The sequence below is a fragment of the Dendrobates tinctorius genome, unplaced genomic scaffold (assembly GCF_039654945.1).
Source record: "Dendrobates tinctorius isolate UK_male_01 unplaced genomic scaffold, ASM3965494v1 ptg000051l, whole genome shotgun sequence".
NCBI lineage: Eukaryota > Metazoa > Chordata > Amphibia > Anura > Dendrobatidae > Dendrobates > Dendrobates tinctorius.
Genome location: NW_027361719.1, coordinates 6,774,447 through 6,789,336, shown reverse-complemented (window position 1 = coordinate 6,789,336; position 14,890 = coordinate 6,774,447). Strand labels below are relative to the sequence as shown.

At 42.2% G+C, this 14,890-nt stretch overlaps 1 protein-coding gene across 4 annotated transcripts in view; it reads right to left on the bottom strand.

Moving 5' to 3' along the window:
• Positions 1-1,618: 1,618 nt before the first annotated feature.
• The window catches only part of GALNT6 (polypeptide N-acetylgalactosaminyltransferase 6), a 103,961-nt gene continuing 90,689 nt past the window's right edge, over positions 1,619-14,890 (bottom strand). For all 4 annotated transcript variants that reach the window (XM_073576726.1, XM_073576728.1, XM_073576725.1 and 1 more), the window contains 6 exons: positions 14,104-14,221; positions 12,934-13,134; positions 9,931-10,062; positions 9,705-9,806; positions 7,605-7,763; positions 1,619-3,249 (listed from right to left, as the gene is read on the bottom strand). In XM_073576726.1, the coding sequence (XP_073432827.1) occupies positions 3,136-3,249; positions 7,605-7,763; positions 9,705-9,806; positions 9,931-10,062; positions 12,934-13,134; positions 14,104-14,221 (826 nt within the window). In that variant the 3' untranslated portion in view covers positions 1,619-3,135. The remainder of the gene's footprint in view (positions 3,250-7,604; positions 7,764-9,704; positions 9,807-9,930; positions 10,063-12,933; positions 13,135-14,103; positions 14,222-14,890) is intronic.

The following is a 14,890-nucleotide window of genomic DNA, read 5'->3' as shown; positions in this document are numbered from 1 at the left end:
TTGCGCCTTAAGGTGTGAAAAGCTCCAGTACTGTGGTACTCTGAAGTTCCTCCTGTCAGATGTTAACTAACAACTCTACTTGTATGGCAGAAAGCTGTAGCCTCTCTCGGGGACTCCCTTCTCCGGAGTCCTGGCTCTCTATTCAGTTGCTGTTGTGCCCCAAGTCTTAGATGGGAGTAGTGCATTTACAGCCAACTACTCCACCGGTGTCTTCTGCAGAACCATAAGTGTCCATACAACCTTGGGGACCGGGCCCCGGCCTTGCGCTGAGAACCTATAGGCAGGGTTCCTCTTCCGACCCACAATTCCTCTCTGTTCTCTCTACTCCTCTTTCCTATGGAAGCTTAGGTTGCAGTTCTACGTCTTTCTCCTTCTGTTCCTTTCCCGTGCCAGCTGGCTCAGATCACTGAGGCAGCTGCAGCACTCCTCTCCCTCTTCTAGGGATCTCCTTCCTCTTGGACCAGTCCTCAGACTCTCCTGACTGCCTGTCCAGACTGAATTGTAATTCTAAACCTTTCCAACCTTTTATATGGATCTCAACTCCACCCACCTCCCAGCTCATCCAGTGTTCCAAGCAGGGAACCACCAGAGGCACTCCTAATGTCTAGGAGGAGAAAGAGCCCTCAATGTGATCGTGCTGAACTACCCTGTTGTGTGGGATGCAAGTGTTGGAGTGTGGAAAGGAGTTCCCAACTTACCTAGTTGGTGGGGCACTACACCTTAGGAGAAGGTGCAGTACCTCTGTGGCGACTGAGCCTTAGGGGCGCCACACCTTCATGTAGAATATGGATTAAATTATCCTATGGAATTGACCCAACTTTTCCACCAATAGAGCATTCAATACCCCATTGTGCAAATAACACCTATTTCTCTAGGAGTGGTCAAGCTTTTTCAGCATAGAATCTCCAGTTTATCCATCAGGGACGATCACATGTGGCACACAAAAGTATGTAATTATTGTGTGTGCTGTTTATTCTTTTTTACAGTTGCTTCACAACAACTTTGGCAGACATCTGTCCGGCGGACAAAGTTCACTACTTGTTGGTGCTACATTGCAATACAATAGAAGGGAATGGGGTGGTATTGTGACCCCTAGAGTATTGTGGTTGACAAGCAAGTTGCAAACAAATCCAACTCCATTGGATGTCATAAGATTTGCTTTTCACAATCGCAGTAACCTTAGGCTCGCAACCTCACCCAATTTACTTGCATTGCGTTGTGATGTCGCAGTGACATCTAGCAAACTTTGACGGCCCATCAGGTGTCGCATCCAACGTCACCTTGTAGCCCCTAACCCTACTCTTCATCGTTATTTGCGCTTTAGCTGTCTGTTACAAAAACAGTTTTTTTCCTCTGTCCTTGTTGTTCGTTCTTTGACATCCTAAGAATGCTAGGGACCGCTTACATCATTAGTGGATCCCCAGTCACTTGTGATTTTAAATAGTTTTTAATTCTGACCTATATTTTTTTTTTTTTTACTTTTTTGTGAACTGCTCTAGAGTTTAGCTGTGCACACTTAATGTGTTTCTGTGCGTTTTGGGTGTAGTTGAATCTTCTTTCCTCACTACATTTTATTATACCGTTCTCCGCCAAAAGACAAAACACAAGAAAACATAACTCAATGAAAATAGTATTTTATTTTAACTAACAGACCGGAGCTGTAACCAATTGCCTTAATGCTTTTAACATTTTGAACACAATGATCTCAAAATTATAAATACACAGAATCCCGTAGGACATTCTGCTCTGTTTGAAGGAAGCCTAATTTAGGCATAGTCCTTACTGTCAACTTAACTAATCATAGAGTCACAGTGATTCAGCCTCATATTTAGCATCAACCTCCCTAAAGAGGAAACAAAAAAAAAAAAATAATAAACCCTTCATCCTAATAGATAGTTAATAATAATTAAAAACAAGACAAAATTAAAACTGGGCATTATGCAAAAGAAGCTGCAATTCTGACATATCAAGTGTCTCAGCTCATGGGGAGAAAAATGATAGAAGCGCCAGTTGTACAGAGCACCTGTCATTATCGGTTATGATAAACAGTAGCAACAAACCGGCATCATGGTTACAGTAGCAACAAAACGGCATCATGGTTCAACAGATGTATGGCATTACCTAAATTTTTGCCTCCAGTGTATATATGTGATAAATTGTCTTTAAATTATCACGTACCATCATTATTAAAATTATACAGTAGTATTGAAAACTGCTCTCACTTGGAAGAGCTTTCATTTCTTTCTAAAAATTGAAAAAGGCAATTATGTCGTTCTCATATTTCATATAAATAAAGAAAAAAACTGGACAATGAAGAGGATTTTTTTTGTTAAGTATGTTGGGCATTAGAAAGCTTAAAGGGTTGTAGATGCGTTAAAGGCTGCCTACAAAAGAAAGGAAGGACAGTGTGGCCCAGTGCATTTCAGGTTGCAGATGCAGCTCTTCTCTTCATGGGTGGAACTGTTGAACCCGCAGTTTTTCTTTATCTCATGCAGAAGGAAAAATTCACTGGTAGAGTATCACTAAACCAGAGCAGGACTGTCTTTTAAATGTCCTTAGGAGATAGATTGTGTAATCCAGTGTAAAAAACCCTCAGAGTGACCATACATTCAGAAAGGACACCTTCTTATGCCCTCGTTATACCTTTTGTGGATTCACGGCAGGTGGAAACCCAGAATTAAAAATTGACTAGGAGACCTAGGATTTTGCTACAAAGAAACAAAAAAGCAGCATGTTACTTCACAGAGGAACCTCATCAAGACTCCAATCACATGATCAGTAATTGTATATCGCACACGTGTAGTGTATAAAAGAGCAGCTAGTGCAAATCAACCATGTTCATACCCTCCAAATATTAAGTTAAGGGGAACCCCAGTACCCAAATTGTTCTGAAATGCCCCACTTATTTCAGAGCTTAGCTTTATGAATGAAGTTTAATGATGTCCTTTTGTTGTTTTTTTTACTCTTCCTTCAAGGCACCGTTCTAAAATGTAAACGAATCAGTGGAAGACGAAAGTTAAAAAGGTTTTTCTGGCTTCTTTGGTGACCTTTATCTTCAGATTTCTCAGCAGGGTCAAGTAAAATGAAAGGCACTGAAGAGCCTGAGCCATCACTAACAGTCAATATCTAATGGGATTAGCTGAAGCCCCATCGCTGATGTACATCTCCAGGATTGCATTCTGCGGTGGCTGGATGTTCTCCTCGAGATGTTAAACACAAATTTGAGCCACCGTTTTTCAGTAATCGCTCCTGTTTAGAAAAAAACAAAAGATAACACATTTACTATACATTTCTCTCTCTTTTTTTTTTTTTTTTTTTTAGAAAAATTAACTGGACATGGAGGAGTTTCTAAAGCAGTCAAATATTATTTATTGTTCATTTAGAGGCTGTGTGCAATCCAATGGTTGCATACTTTTCTGAACTCTAAATGTACACAGGTATTCCTCATGTGTTACTACTAGGGAAGAGAATTATCATACACACAATGCCCAAAGGAACCATTATGACCATGCATGGGGTTGGTGGTGGCCATGCACCTCCATGCTTGGGAGCTGTAAGGCTGGTTTCACATTAGCGTTTGGAGGCACAGCCAACGCTCGCCGTGAATCTCCGCACTCTGCCGCGCCTCCTCCGGTCAGCTCCGCCTATGGGCGCATGATGCTGCATGCGGCCTGCATACCCTATCTTTAGCATTGGGTACGCAGGCCGTGCGCAGGTATGCTTTTGTATTTTGCGTGTTGCATTTTGGTGTGATCGCCGCACCGTCAAAAGGACGCATGCGGCGGCAAAAGCATACCTGCGCACGGCCTGCATACTGAATGCTAAAGATATGGTACGCAGGACGCATGCAGCGTCATGGCCTCATAGGAGGAGCTGACTGGAGGAGGCGCGACAGGGGGCGGAGCTTCACGGCGAGCATCCGCTGCACCTCCAAACGCTAATGTGAAACTAGCCTAAGCTCTTTGTATCTTGCCATACAGACTTTGTGCGCATGTCTTTGTCCTGTACATAAGCCCTTATATGCACATACACCAAATGACTACTTTATTAGAGACACACATCTACTTGTACATTGGGCCTCCTTTGGGCCTCAGAAGCACAGCAATTTGCTATGCCACACGCTCCATTAATTGTTAGAATCGGGGAGGTTATTTTTTTTGTAACAGTCAAATAGTATTGTTCAGAGGCTTCAGGATGGAAAGATATATGCAGTCCAATGGTAGCCTGCTCAGAATTGCAATGAATCAAAGTGTAACATCTGGATGGGCATTATCCCACACGGACCAGGTGAACACAGTGACAGCTTAGGAGAAAATATGTACAAACAGAAAAACAAACATGTTAAAACAAGGTGCTTCTAGCGTGAGAGACACAGGGACGCACTTTCCAACACCTGTGAGTACAGGCACCATATAGTGAGAGCAGGATTTGTATTTTATATATCCTGACTTCATTTTAGTTTCTTTCTACATGTATTTCTTTCCTTCCAAGATGTCCAAGATCAGATAAGGGGGCTAAGGAATGCCATTGTGTAAAGACATAAAAATCAGACAAAGGAAACTTAGAGGCTAGTAAGACCCTAAAAGGCCTGTCACACTAAGCGATATCGCTAGCAATATCGTTATAATGTCACTGGTTTTTGTATCGCTATGTCTGATATCGCTATGTCTGATATCGCTATGTCTGATATCGCTATGTCTGATATCGCTATGTCTGATATCGCTATGTCTGATATCGCTATGTCTGATATCGCTATGTCTGATATCGCTATGTCTGATATCGCTATGTCTGATATCGCTATGTCTGATATCGCTATGTCTGATATCGCTATGTCTGATATCGCTATGTCTGATATCGCTATGTCTGATATCGCTATGTCTGATATCGCTATGTCTGATACTTACCTCCGACTGGCTCACCGCTGGTTATTGCTGATTGCGCGAAAACGTCCTGGACCGTTTCTCATCGTCAGCTTCCTGCTGTGACGACGAGCGACACGTGGACGCGGGCGGGAGGACGTCAGGATCGCCTCGTCTGACAGGTAAGTAGCGACCCCCGACCCTGCGATGTCGCTGGTGAAATCTGCCTGTGTGGCAGCTCACTAGCAACAACTTAGCGATGTACCAGCGATCCTGACCGCGTCATATCGCTGGTGCATCGCTAAGTGTGACAGTACCTTTAAACCACAAGCTGGGAGTTAACAGTATTAACTTAGACAATTAGAAGTATGTATGCTAATGCCAGCACATATTTAGAGATAAGAGGAGACATTTATATTGTAATAATGCATGAATACTAATAACCTATATAAAGAGTGACCGGATGATGTAATAAAAAGATCTGCTTTGATTCTTAATGTATTAGAGTCTCCTTACTAAGAGTAAACTGTACTGTCAATGATGCAATGTATTAGTATAAGAGTTGGTATAGATCCAAAACAAAAAAAACTGGACCCAGAATAATACTGTCCAATACAACAATGAGATAGTTAAAGTGCCTATAAGATCAATAAATAGTGTAATCCTATGGTAAGGAAAAAACAGGTGTATTCTCTGTCACTGATTGGCATGGATGGGGGAGTAGTAGAGATAACAATGGATAGGATATTATACCAGTGGGTAATCACTGGTTTGGGAGCCGCTACATGTGGTGCCAATGTAAACAAGCAAGTGTATCAGCTATTTAGCCTAATGGAGAGTTATGGGTGGTAAAATACATCCTCAGAGGAAGTGAGGACGAAACGTGCGCCAGGGCAGAGAGACACTGGATGCATCCAGCCAGTGGCACTAATACTAGTAAGTGCTAATCTTGTCTTGGGGCATTTTACCACCCATAACTCTCCATTAGACTACATAGCCAAAGTCTGACATCAGTGGACTCAGATAATGTAGAAGACTGAGAATCTTGTTCTCTTCCTTCTCCTCCCCTGTGATATGATTCTCTCATCTTCTTTCACATGAAAAAAAATCAACACTCGTGTGAGAGCCTTTCTACTGATTTTTTTCCCCTCACAAAACTATATATCACCCCACTTAGTTCCTCCTACTATAGAACATGGTGTCTGTGGATTGGACTGTATTTTCCTGGTGACCGGTTGCTTTTAAGATCTTCAAATCCAGGAGGATACTTTCAGGACAATACATCATGCCGCAAGGGATATAAACAGCTGCCATAAAGAGTCAACGACAATGCTTAGGCAAGTCTTACTGCTGCTCTCAAACTGCAATGGGACACAAATGGGATGTCTGCTGGCTTAGCCCATCAGTGCAAAGGAGCAGTGGGGCAGCAAACCGTGCGTTTGGACACCAGGATTGCATTTCACTGCAATATTTTCAGATAATATTCTCGATTCTGCATCTCAGATCTATTCGTGACATTCTCCTCAAACAAGTCATTAAATGGATGAGGCCAATGTCCGTAGGATTTCTGCTCTGGGGGTAGATTTCTCTGCATACGCTCAATATTGATGCATGACAAAGCCCCACAAGGTTGGAAGGTTTTAAAATACTTGCCTCAGCTAGCCAAGCACTAATAATGACCATGCATAATTCTAAACAGCTCTGATTGATTATTTTTTATCATTTGAATTTACACTAAAACTGATTCATAGAAAGCATGCTGGCTCGATGCTGCACCCAAAGTCCATGTATCCATTACAAACACTAATTTTGGTTGGCGAGCCTTATTTTTTTCATATAGCTGTATCTCATTAAACTCCTAGAAATAGGCCTGATGCTATCGCATCGGGAGTGCGGTGAAACATACACATCACTGCTATTCCCCACGTAGGTGCAGTAACAGCCACGGGTAGAGCGCGCAGTTGTTATTGTTACTGCGCATGCATGGGAATAGCGGTGATGTGAATGTCACTTGCGCAGGCGCAGTTTGTGGCTTTAGGGCAAGTGACACTGCCGCGGTGCCTTATGGGATTCGGGGACAGCGGCCGGAAGTCCCAACTGGCGATTATGTTATAAGATAGTCAATTTTGAGTACCCCTTTAATGTCTGATGCCGCAGCACCATCTAACTGGAATGGAAAGCAGGAATCCTCTGCAGAGAACCTTGACTGCTCTCCTCATGGTGGTGTAGGTTTCCATACTGATATCTGCACGTTGGCATCCATGCCAGTGTAAGACTCCAGGGCTGTGGGTGATCTCAGCAGCCCAGCCTCCAGCTCATGTCAGTTTTCCTCTCCACCCAGCATCTCCCATACACTGCAGACTGCCAGGAGCTGCTCTGCAGATCACTACTGGACGAAGACAGGAAGGTCATTAATGCCCACACTGCAGCAGGCACTGCTGCCACCCTGCCCGGCTCCTACCCACACCGCACCACCTAGGAGGAAGGTGTCTGAGGGGGATCTTAAACTCCCTGTCTGCGTTCCAAGCCTCACTTCCACTGATGGCAGCTGGGTTGAAGGACCTGTGATGACATCAGGACCATGTGATGTGTGGGCGGAGTCTGACTTCTGGCTGTGCTGCTGTACTGTATTCAGCAAGTGGCACTGCCGCGGTGCATTATGGGAATCAGTGACAGCGACCAACTGGTGATTATATATGTAGATAGTTAAATAATTCTGGTGAATCTTAGGTGAACATTGTGTACCTTTGTGAACTCCCACTCTTCATTTCCTGGTACAGTTGTCCCTTTTCCCTTGAACTGGCATTCTCTGAGCTCTACCTGGCTCACGCCGTATTTGGAATATAAGCATAGCTGCTTTGCAATGTTGTGGCGCAGCTCCTTTTGTGATGAATATTCAAAATACTGAAAAACATGAACAAACCAACTCAATGACAAAGAAAATAATTATAACACGAGAACAAGTTGCTTACATTTCATAAAATAAACAGCACTTTGTTAAAATAATGTCTACAAGTTATGTAGAGCCAGCACTCCAATTTCCTTCCACTTCAGCACTAACCCCCAAGACAGCGCCAATAATTACTTTTGGATTGTGGAGCAACCGACATCTCCGTGCTTTGGAAGACTTCATTCATCTAAATTTTGCTTAATCATCCCCATAATGCTACAGGCTTAACACAGGAGCGAAGATTAGGAAACTATCATATTGAAGATGGTCTGATCTGACTGCTGGATGTTATGGAGCAGAAGATGCTGATTAGATTGATATATATATTTGAGAAAAGTTTCAGAAAACCTTGCATTGTATTCGCTGACATCCCTGGTGTTTGAATAGAACCGCCCCTCTGGACTCATGCATACAGTGAACTTCAGGACTCAAGATGCGACCGTCCCGGCTGAAAACCCATTGGTGAATGAGCTGCCGAGAGCAGCATCATTCGCCAGCGGTGATATCATCGAGGCTGGGCTGAATCATCACTGGCATTTTCCCACGGTCCTGAGGTCACCGCAGTTCAGCCCGGCCTCGATGATGTCACCGCTGGTCAACGATGCTGCGGTCTCAGCAGCTCATTCACCAGTGGTTTCAGCCGGGACGATCGCATCTTGGAACCGTCCAGGTTGAAAACTATTTAGCCCCCAGACATGGATTATGGCATGGGACACAATGACGGACAGGTATGGTAATTTGCATTTTTTTTTTTATTTCACTTTTATTACAGGAGATCGAGGGCTTCGATGGAGTTAGGCGATGCAGCAAGTATGGTTTAACTGAGATTAATAAAGGAGTCTGTGTCATTTTTTTCAAGTAAAGGACTTTATTCTGGCTGTGTCTTTAACATATAACTATAGGATTAGTAATGGAGAGGTGTCAGACAAAAATAGTATTTACTAAATACCCTATGTTAATTATTTAATGCACTTGCTTTTTTTACTTATTTTCATTAGGGTATACGCACACATTGTTTTTTCTTTGGTTTTGCGTGTTTCCATGGCCAGTGTGAACATGCTTTAACATCATGCATGTTTTCAAGTCATACTCCTGCTCAGTTTTCTGTTTTTTGTTGTTTTTTTTTCCCTCATGTAAACAAATAGTATGGATTTCAATTAAGAAGATACAAGTTATACTGAATTTTCACTTTAAAAAAAAAAAAAAAACACTTATAATTTTGTTCAGCTTTTCCTTCTCTATGCCATATTGTCCACAGATGGAACTGCATGTTCAACATGACAGGTTCTCCTAATGCTAAATTTGTCCTATAATTCGACCTGGCCTGTGTGATGCATTTAGAGTTACATTCAAGCAGCCTGTAGATGGCGATGTTGCTACACAAACTGTAGAAGACATTCAAAAGTCGCATAAAAGCTGTAATAAGAAGCAATATTCACAATGAAAGTCTCCGCTAGTTTCACTCCACATTCAGGCAATACATTTTCAGCACATGTACAACTATATGCTCAGCAAATATTAATACGATGTGAAATAGCAAGTTGCTGGTTAATGGTTGCTCTAACATTTAACTAAAAATGCATTAAAAAAAAAAAAAAAAAAAATTCTCCTGCTTCTTTCTTCTAAATCTACGGACCACGAGTTCGTAAAATATTAAGTATATTTTTGGAGGTAAAAGGCAGAGAGGGAATTGCCTATACATCAGTTACATAATGTGGATTATTAAATAGTGTAAGCCAAGCTTGTTTGCATTTTTTGCCCATTAGAATTATGTGGATGGTATAAAATAAATAAAAAAAATATCAATAATTGCCATTTAAGTATGCTTAACAATAATTAAAAAGTAAAATAAATTGTTAAACATAAATGAGGACAACGTGGTTTTCTGTCTGTACCTGGTTTCCTCCCATTCCATGACAAGGGTACATGATTAAGGGTTTTCCTCCATGGTTATTTTCCCCCACATCTAAGCAGCTCTGAGATCCTTCATTTTTAATCTAGAACATACAAAGACAGAATCCAAATAAAGAAACGTGACTGTGCATCTCTGAGTCAGTGGAAAGTACGGTATGTTAAATGGAAATGGTCGCAGGAGTATAAAACCATTCTGCCATCACTTACCGCTCCGTAATGTGTGGGCGAAAGGTCTGGTATGAACATCTCGGGATAGATATTCTGAAGGTACCATGAAAAGTTCTTACACTTCAAGTCTTCCTTCAGCCTCAGTCTCGGAGAAATATCTCCGTAGTTTCTCTGCAATAAGAAAAGCGTGTATCAGCAGGCTCAAGTCGTGCCCTAAGCTATATAGATATTGGTTAGGTATTAGGCGTAGGATAAAAAATAAAGATCTAGCAATAAAAAAAAATTGATTAAAATTCAAAAATACATATATTTGTTGGGTTGAAGAACAGAGACATTGCATTATTTTCATTGTGGAGAATCCTTAAAAGCCAATTTGTGGATGGCTAAAAAGTGGAAGCGGAATTGGCTCCTTTGGTGAACGATTGGCTAAATATAGTGGAAAACAGCAGGAAAATTGTAAAGACTGTGGATCAAAATCAATGACAGATTCTTAAATCCAATAATATTCGGTGTTCGTGGGTAAAATATATTAATAATGATTTGCAATTTTTTTTGTGTTGCTTCTCCTGCAGTAGGATATTTTGGAAAAATGATTGTGCCCAATAGTGTATACAGGTAGATTTAATAAATGCTGTTTCTTATAAACCTATCCCATAAAGTTTCCTCCATTTTTCGGTCTATGCCTCTATCTAGTTTCACATGGCAGTTTCAAAGGCAGGTGAATATAATGGGAGTCTCTTTCCTTTGCCTATGTATAATATTGCAAAGAACAGTCTGGAAACTGCTGGCTTTGATAACAAATGTACTGATAGCATCAGACTCAACAATAGACTAGAGGATTATTTGGTGGAGCCAGACTCTGCCTCAACAATGGGAGGAATGGACAAGGTCATGAGTAAAAAAATTAAATAGGGTACATTGTTTGGGTGGCTGCTGCACTTGGGCTCTGGAGTCTAAAGGTACTGTCACACTTAGCGATGCACCAGCGATCCAGACCAGCGATATGACGCGGTCAGGATCGCTGGTACATCGCTAAGTGGTCGCTAGTGAGCTGCCACACAGGCAGATCTCACCAGCGACATCGAAGGGGTCAGGGGTCGCTACTTACCTGTCACACTAGGCGATCCTGACGTCCTCCCGCCCGGCTCCACGCTCGTCGCTCGTCTCTCGTCTCTCCGCAGGAAGCTGATGACGAGAAACAGTCCAGCCTGTTCTCGCGCGATCAGCGATAACCAACGGGGGAGCGGGTCATAGGTAAGTATCAGACATAGCGATATCGCTAGCAATATCGGTATAACTTCACAAGTTATAGCGATATTGCTAGCGATATCGCTAAGTGTGACAGTACCTTAACAGGGCCCACAAGTTCTCCTTTGCTAATAGAACACCAACACTATTAGAGATCTGTGATCGCTTTTTGGGAGCCCCATTAAAGGGTTTAGCATTGGGGTCCACAAGCTTCAGGTTTCATCACTGAAAATTTACACAAGACAGATGTAGCAGGATACTGTAAATAGAGAAGCATGGTGGGTCAATATGACCCCAGTCCGGCTCCATGCATCCATTTGCACATTTATTATTGCTCAGTTTATACTTTAGGAGTGAATCTGAATATAGATTTTCAAGTGTTTAGGGATAGTCAAACTGAGAAGAAGAAATGCCAATTCCTGCATTTTTTTCTAATATACAGAACGTCACTTTATATTTTTGAAGCCGTTAGTCAGAAAATTAGAAAAGAATATTTGAGAAATTGCTATAATTTTTTTTATGGTTATTGCACTTCAAGAGACTCCCCAGTAGGCCGGTCTCACACGTCTAGATAATTCCGCTATCGGAAAAAAACGGTACCGGAGCTATCCGTGTCCGTGTGGATGCGTGCCACACGTGTGCCGCATCAGGACCACACGGACAGCTGCCGGGGAAGAAGCGCTACAGTAAGCAGCGCGCACAGGTTCAGTGACGGCATCGCTTGTTACTGAGCATGCGCCAGCTGCTTCCATTCATTCCCCAGTAGTTTACAGTCGGAGCGGTCACATTAGCAGCACTCCGCATGTAAACTGATTAACCCCCAGAGATGGATTTACGCCATGGGGCTTGACTGAGCACCGGTCAGGTATGGATATTGTTGGTTTATTATTTTATAATTTTTTACAGGAGAACGATTGCATCGATATGGAATTAGGAATATAATAAAGCTTTAAACACTGTGTGTGGTGTATTCTTTCATTAAAAGACTTTGTTCTTTATGTGTGTGTGTGTGAGTGTGTTTGTTTAACCCTTCAATAACTCTAGAATTAGTAATGATGTGTCTTATTGACACCTCTCCATTACTAATCCGGGCTTAATGTCACCTTACAATAGAAAGGTGACATTAATCCCTTATGACCCCACTTGCCACTGCTACAGGGCAAGTGAGAAGAACATGATGAAGCTCCAGAATAGGCGCATGTAATAGTTGTGCCTCTTCTGGGCAGCTGCGGGCTGCTGTTTTTTAGGCTGGGGGGGCCCCCCCCCCCCCAAGAACAATGGCCCCTTACCAGCCTGAGAATAGCAGCCACAAGCTGTAAGCTTTGCCAGGTTGGTTTACAAACAGAGGGGGACCCCACGTTGGGTTCTCTTTCATTCTTCTCTCCTGCTCGCTGTTGCCGGCAGAGCAGGAGAGAAGAATGACAGCCGCATTCAGCACCAGCCGCCGGGCAACAGCAGCTTACAGTAGCACTTCTTCCCCAGCGGCCATCTGTGTACACGGAGGACAGAGTGAACTGTTATCCGTGTGCAGCACGTTTTGCAGACCGTGCGCGCTCCCACATACACTGACATGTCTCCGTGTTTTGCACACCATGTGTCCGTGAAAACACGCCATGTGCAGAGACACATTCATTTTAATGTGTCTACCTGTATCAGTGTCTCCGGTACTTGAGGAAACTGTCAGTACACGTACCGGAGCCACCGACTTGTGAAACCGGCCTTAGGCATGATGGATAGTCAAAGTGTACGCTTCACTGAAGGACGTTACGTAATACAGAGACTTGTTCAGCTTACCTCTTTGACCATTTTGGCAGCTTGTTGGTTTCTTCGGTAATAAATCTCCTTATAGTCATCCATCCAAACTTCAGCCAAACGTACCTGGTTTCTAGTAATCACCTGCGTACCTTTAGGGAATGAATGAGGGCTTTTAGTGCGGAAGACATGGCCAACAACCGAGCAAGGTATGATCTCCAGCTGCCCACCACATTGCCAGACCTAAAATGAGAATATATTAATATATGAGTCAATAAAAACTTACTCTGCAAATACTGAACTCTAATATGTGTGTGCCAATAGATGTACACACAAAAAATATAAAATGATAAGTTTGTACAGGACATGGGAAGTTCATCTTTAATATACGAGACTAGAGTACTAAGAATATAGATCAAGGACCCTGATAAGTTGAAAGAGGGTGACCACTTTATCTTTGTTTTAACAAATGAGTTGGGGGCATTATTTTGTAGCAATCACTAATATATATTAGTATTACAGGTTGTCCTCCTGTAGCAGTTACTGCCACCTTCCGCAAGGACAGAACAGCTGTCAACTACATTGATGCTGATGGAGAGACTTGTGACCACACCTGCTTCAATAGAAAGCACTTCACATAATAAAACAGTTTTTCTATTGGAGGAGGCCAATAAATAGGTCTGGTCACATGCCCCTCTATCAGCAGGGATGTAGTCGACAGGAGCGCTGTGCAGCCTGTGAGGAGGGATGCACTAAGACATATAGGAGGAGAACTTGTAATACTTCTATATTAGTGCCACAGAAACATGTCCAACATTTGTTGAATTCAGGATTAAATGGCAAACCCATTTAATGTGTACTTTGCTAAATCAATGCTCTAAAAACTCTAAATTTATTATGAAGTCCTGCGACACACAACTTGTATCGCCTGTGCTCCCTCTGAGGTGCGGCATCTAAAAAGCATCTCAGCCAGCTGGCCAATACCCTGCTATGTACTGATGAGGTGCAACCCCCCATCCCCCAAAGAGAGTGCCATTTACAGCTGGCTCGCCGATTTGTCTGATGTGAGCTACTGTACATATTATTCCCATGAAACTTTGCTGTCAAAATAAGTTTCCATAAGTTAAACAGTCTGAATTAGACATATATTTTTTTTATTTTTCTTTAAGGGGAGGGGGATGAAAAGGGATTCTTACCATAAAAAGGACTTACCCTAAAAGACATTTCTACGTTTTCACCTCCCCAAATTTCCATCTGATCATCGTAAGAGCCAATGTGTTCAAAGTAAGACTTGGAGATAGAAAAAAGACCTCCAGCAAAAGTTGGTGACCTGGAAGAGAAAAAGTAGAAGAAATTTTTTTTTAATGAAAAATAAAAAAAAAAAGTATTTTTTCAACAGGTATTACATATGCTTTTACTATTAGTAGCACAGATAAAAATGTTTAAAGTTGCTCTCATGTAGACAGCAGCTGGTCTCTAGCAGTCAAACTCTCAGCTGGTGAACTCCACTGATGCAATTTCATGCCATAGCAGAAGACAGGGGTGAGCAGCACACACACAATGTAGATCAAAAATATCACATGAAAACAGGGCAAGGCCAGGAATATAATATATTAGAAATGCATGTACGGTGTCAAATACCCAAAAAGTGCAAATATTAGCTGACCAGTTACCCATCTTTGTCAGATTAATTATTGGAAGCAAATCGCTCATGGTGCGATTTTTTTCCCCTCGGATCGAGAAAAAACAAATATAACTCAGATATGTACATAGCCTCATTGAATAACATGGGGATGAGTGCTATCCGTCAAAATGATAGCACTCGCCCAATTTTTACAGTGCATGAGCCCTAACAGAAGGCAGAAATCAGGCTAGGTGTGAAATATGCTGTGGTGTTAGCATGAAAGTAGAAAATGTTTCGCCAACTGTCTCTGAAGAAGACTAAGAGCTCTAAATGAAATTCCCATGGTACCTTGTCGCCTAGCTATGTGAAATTCTG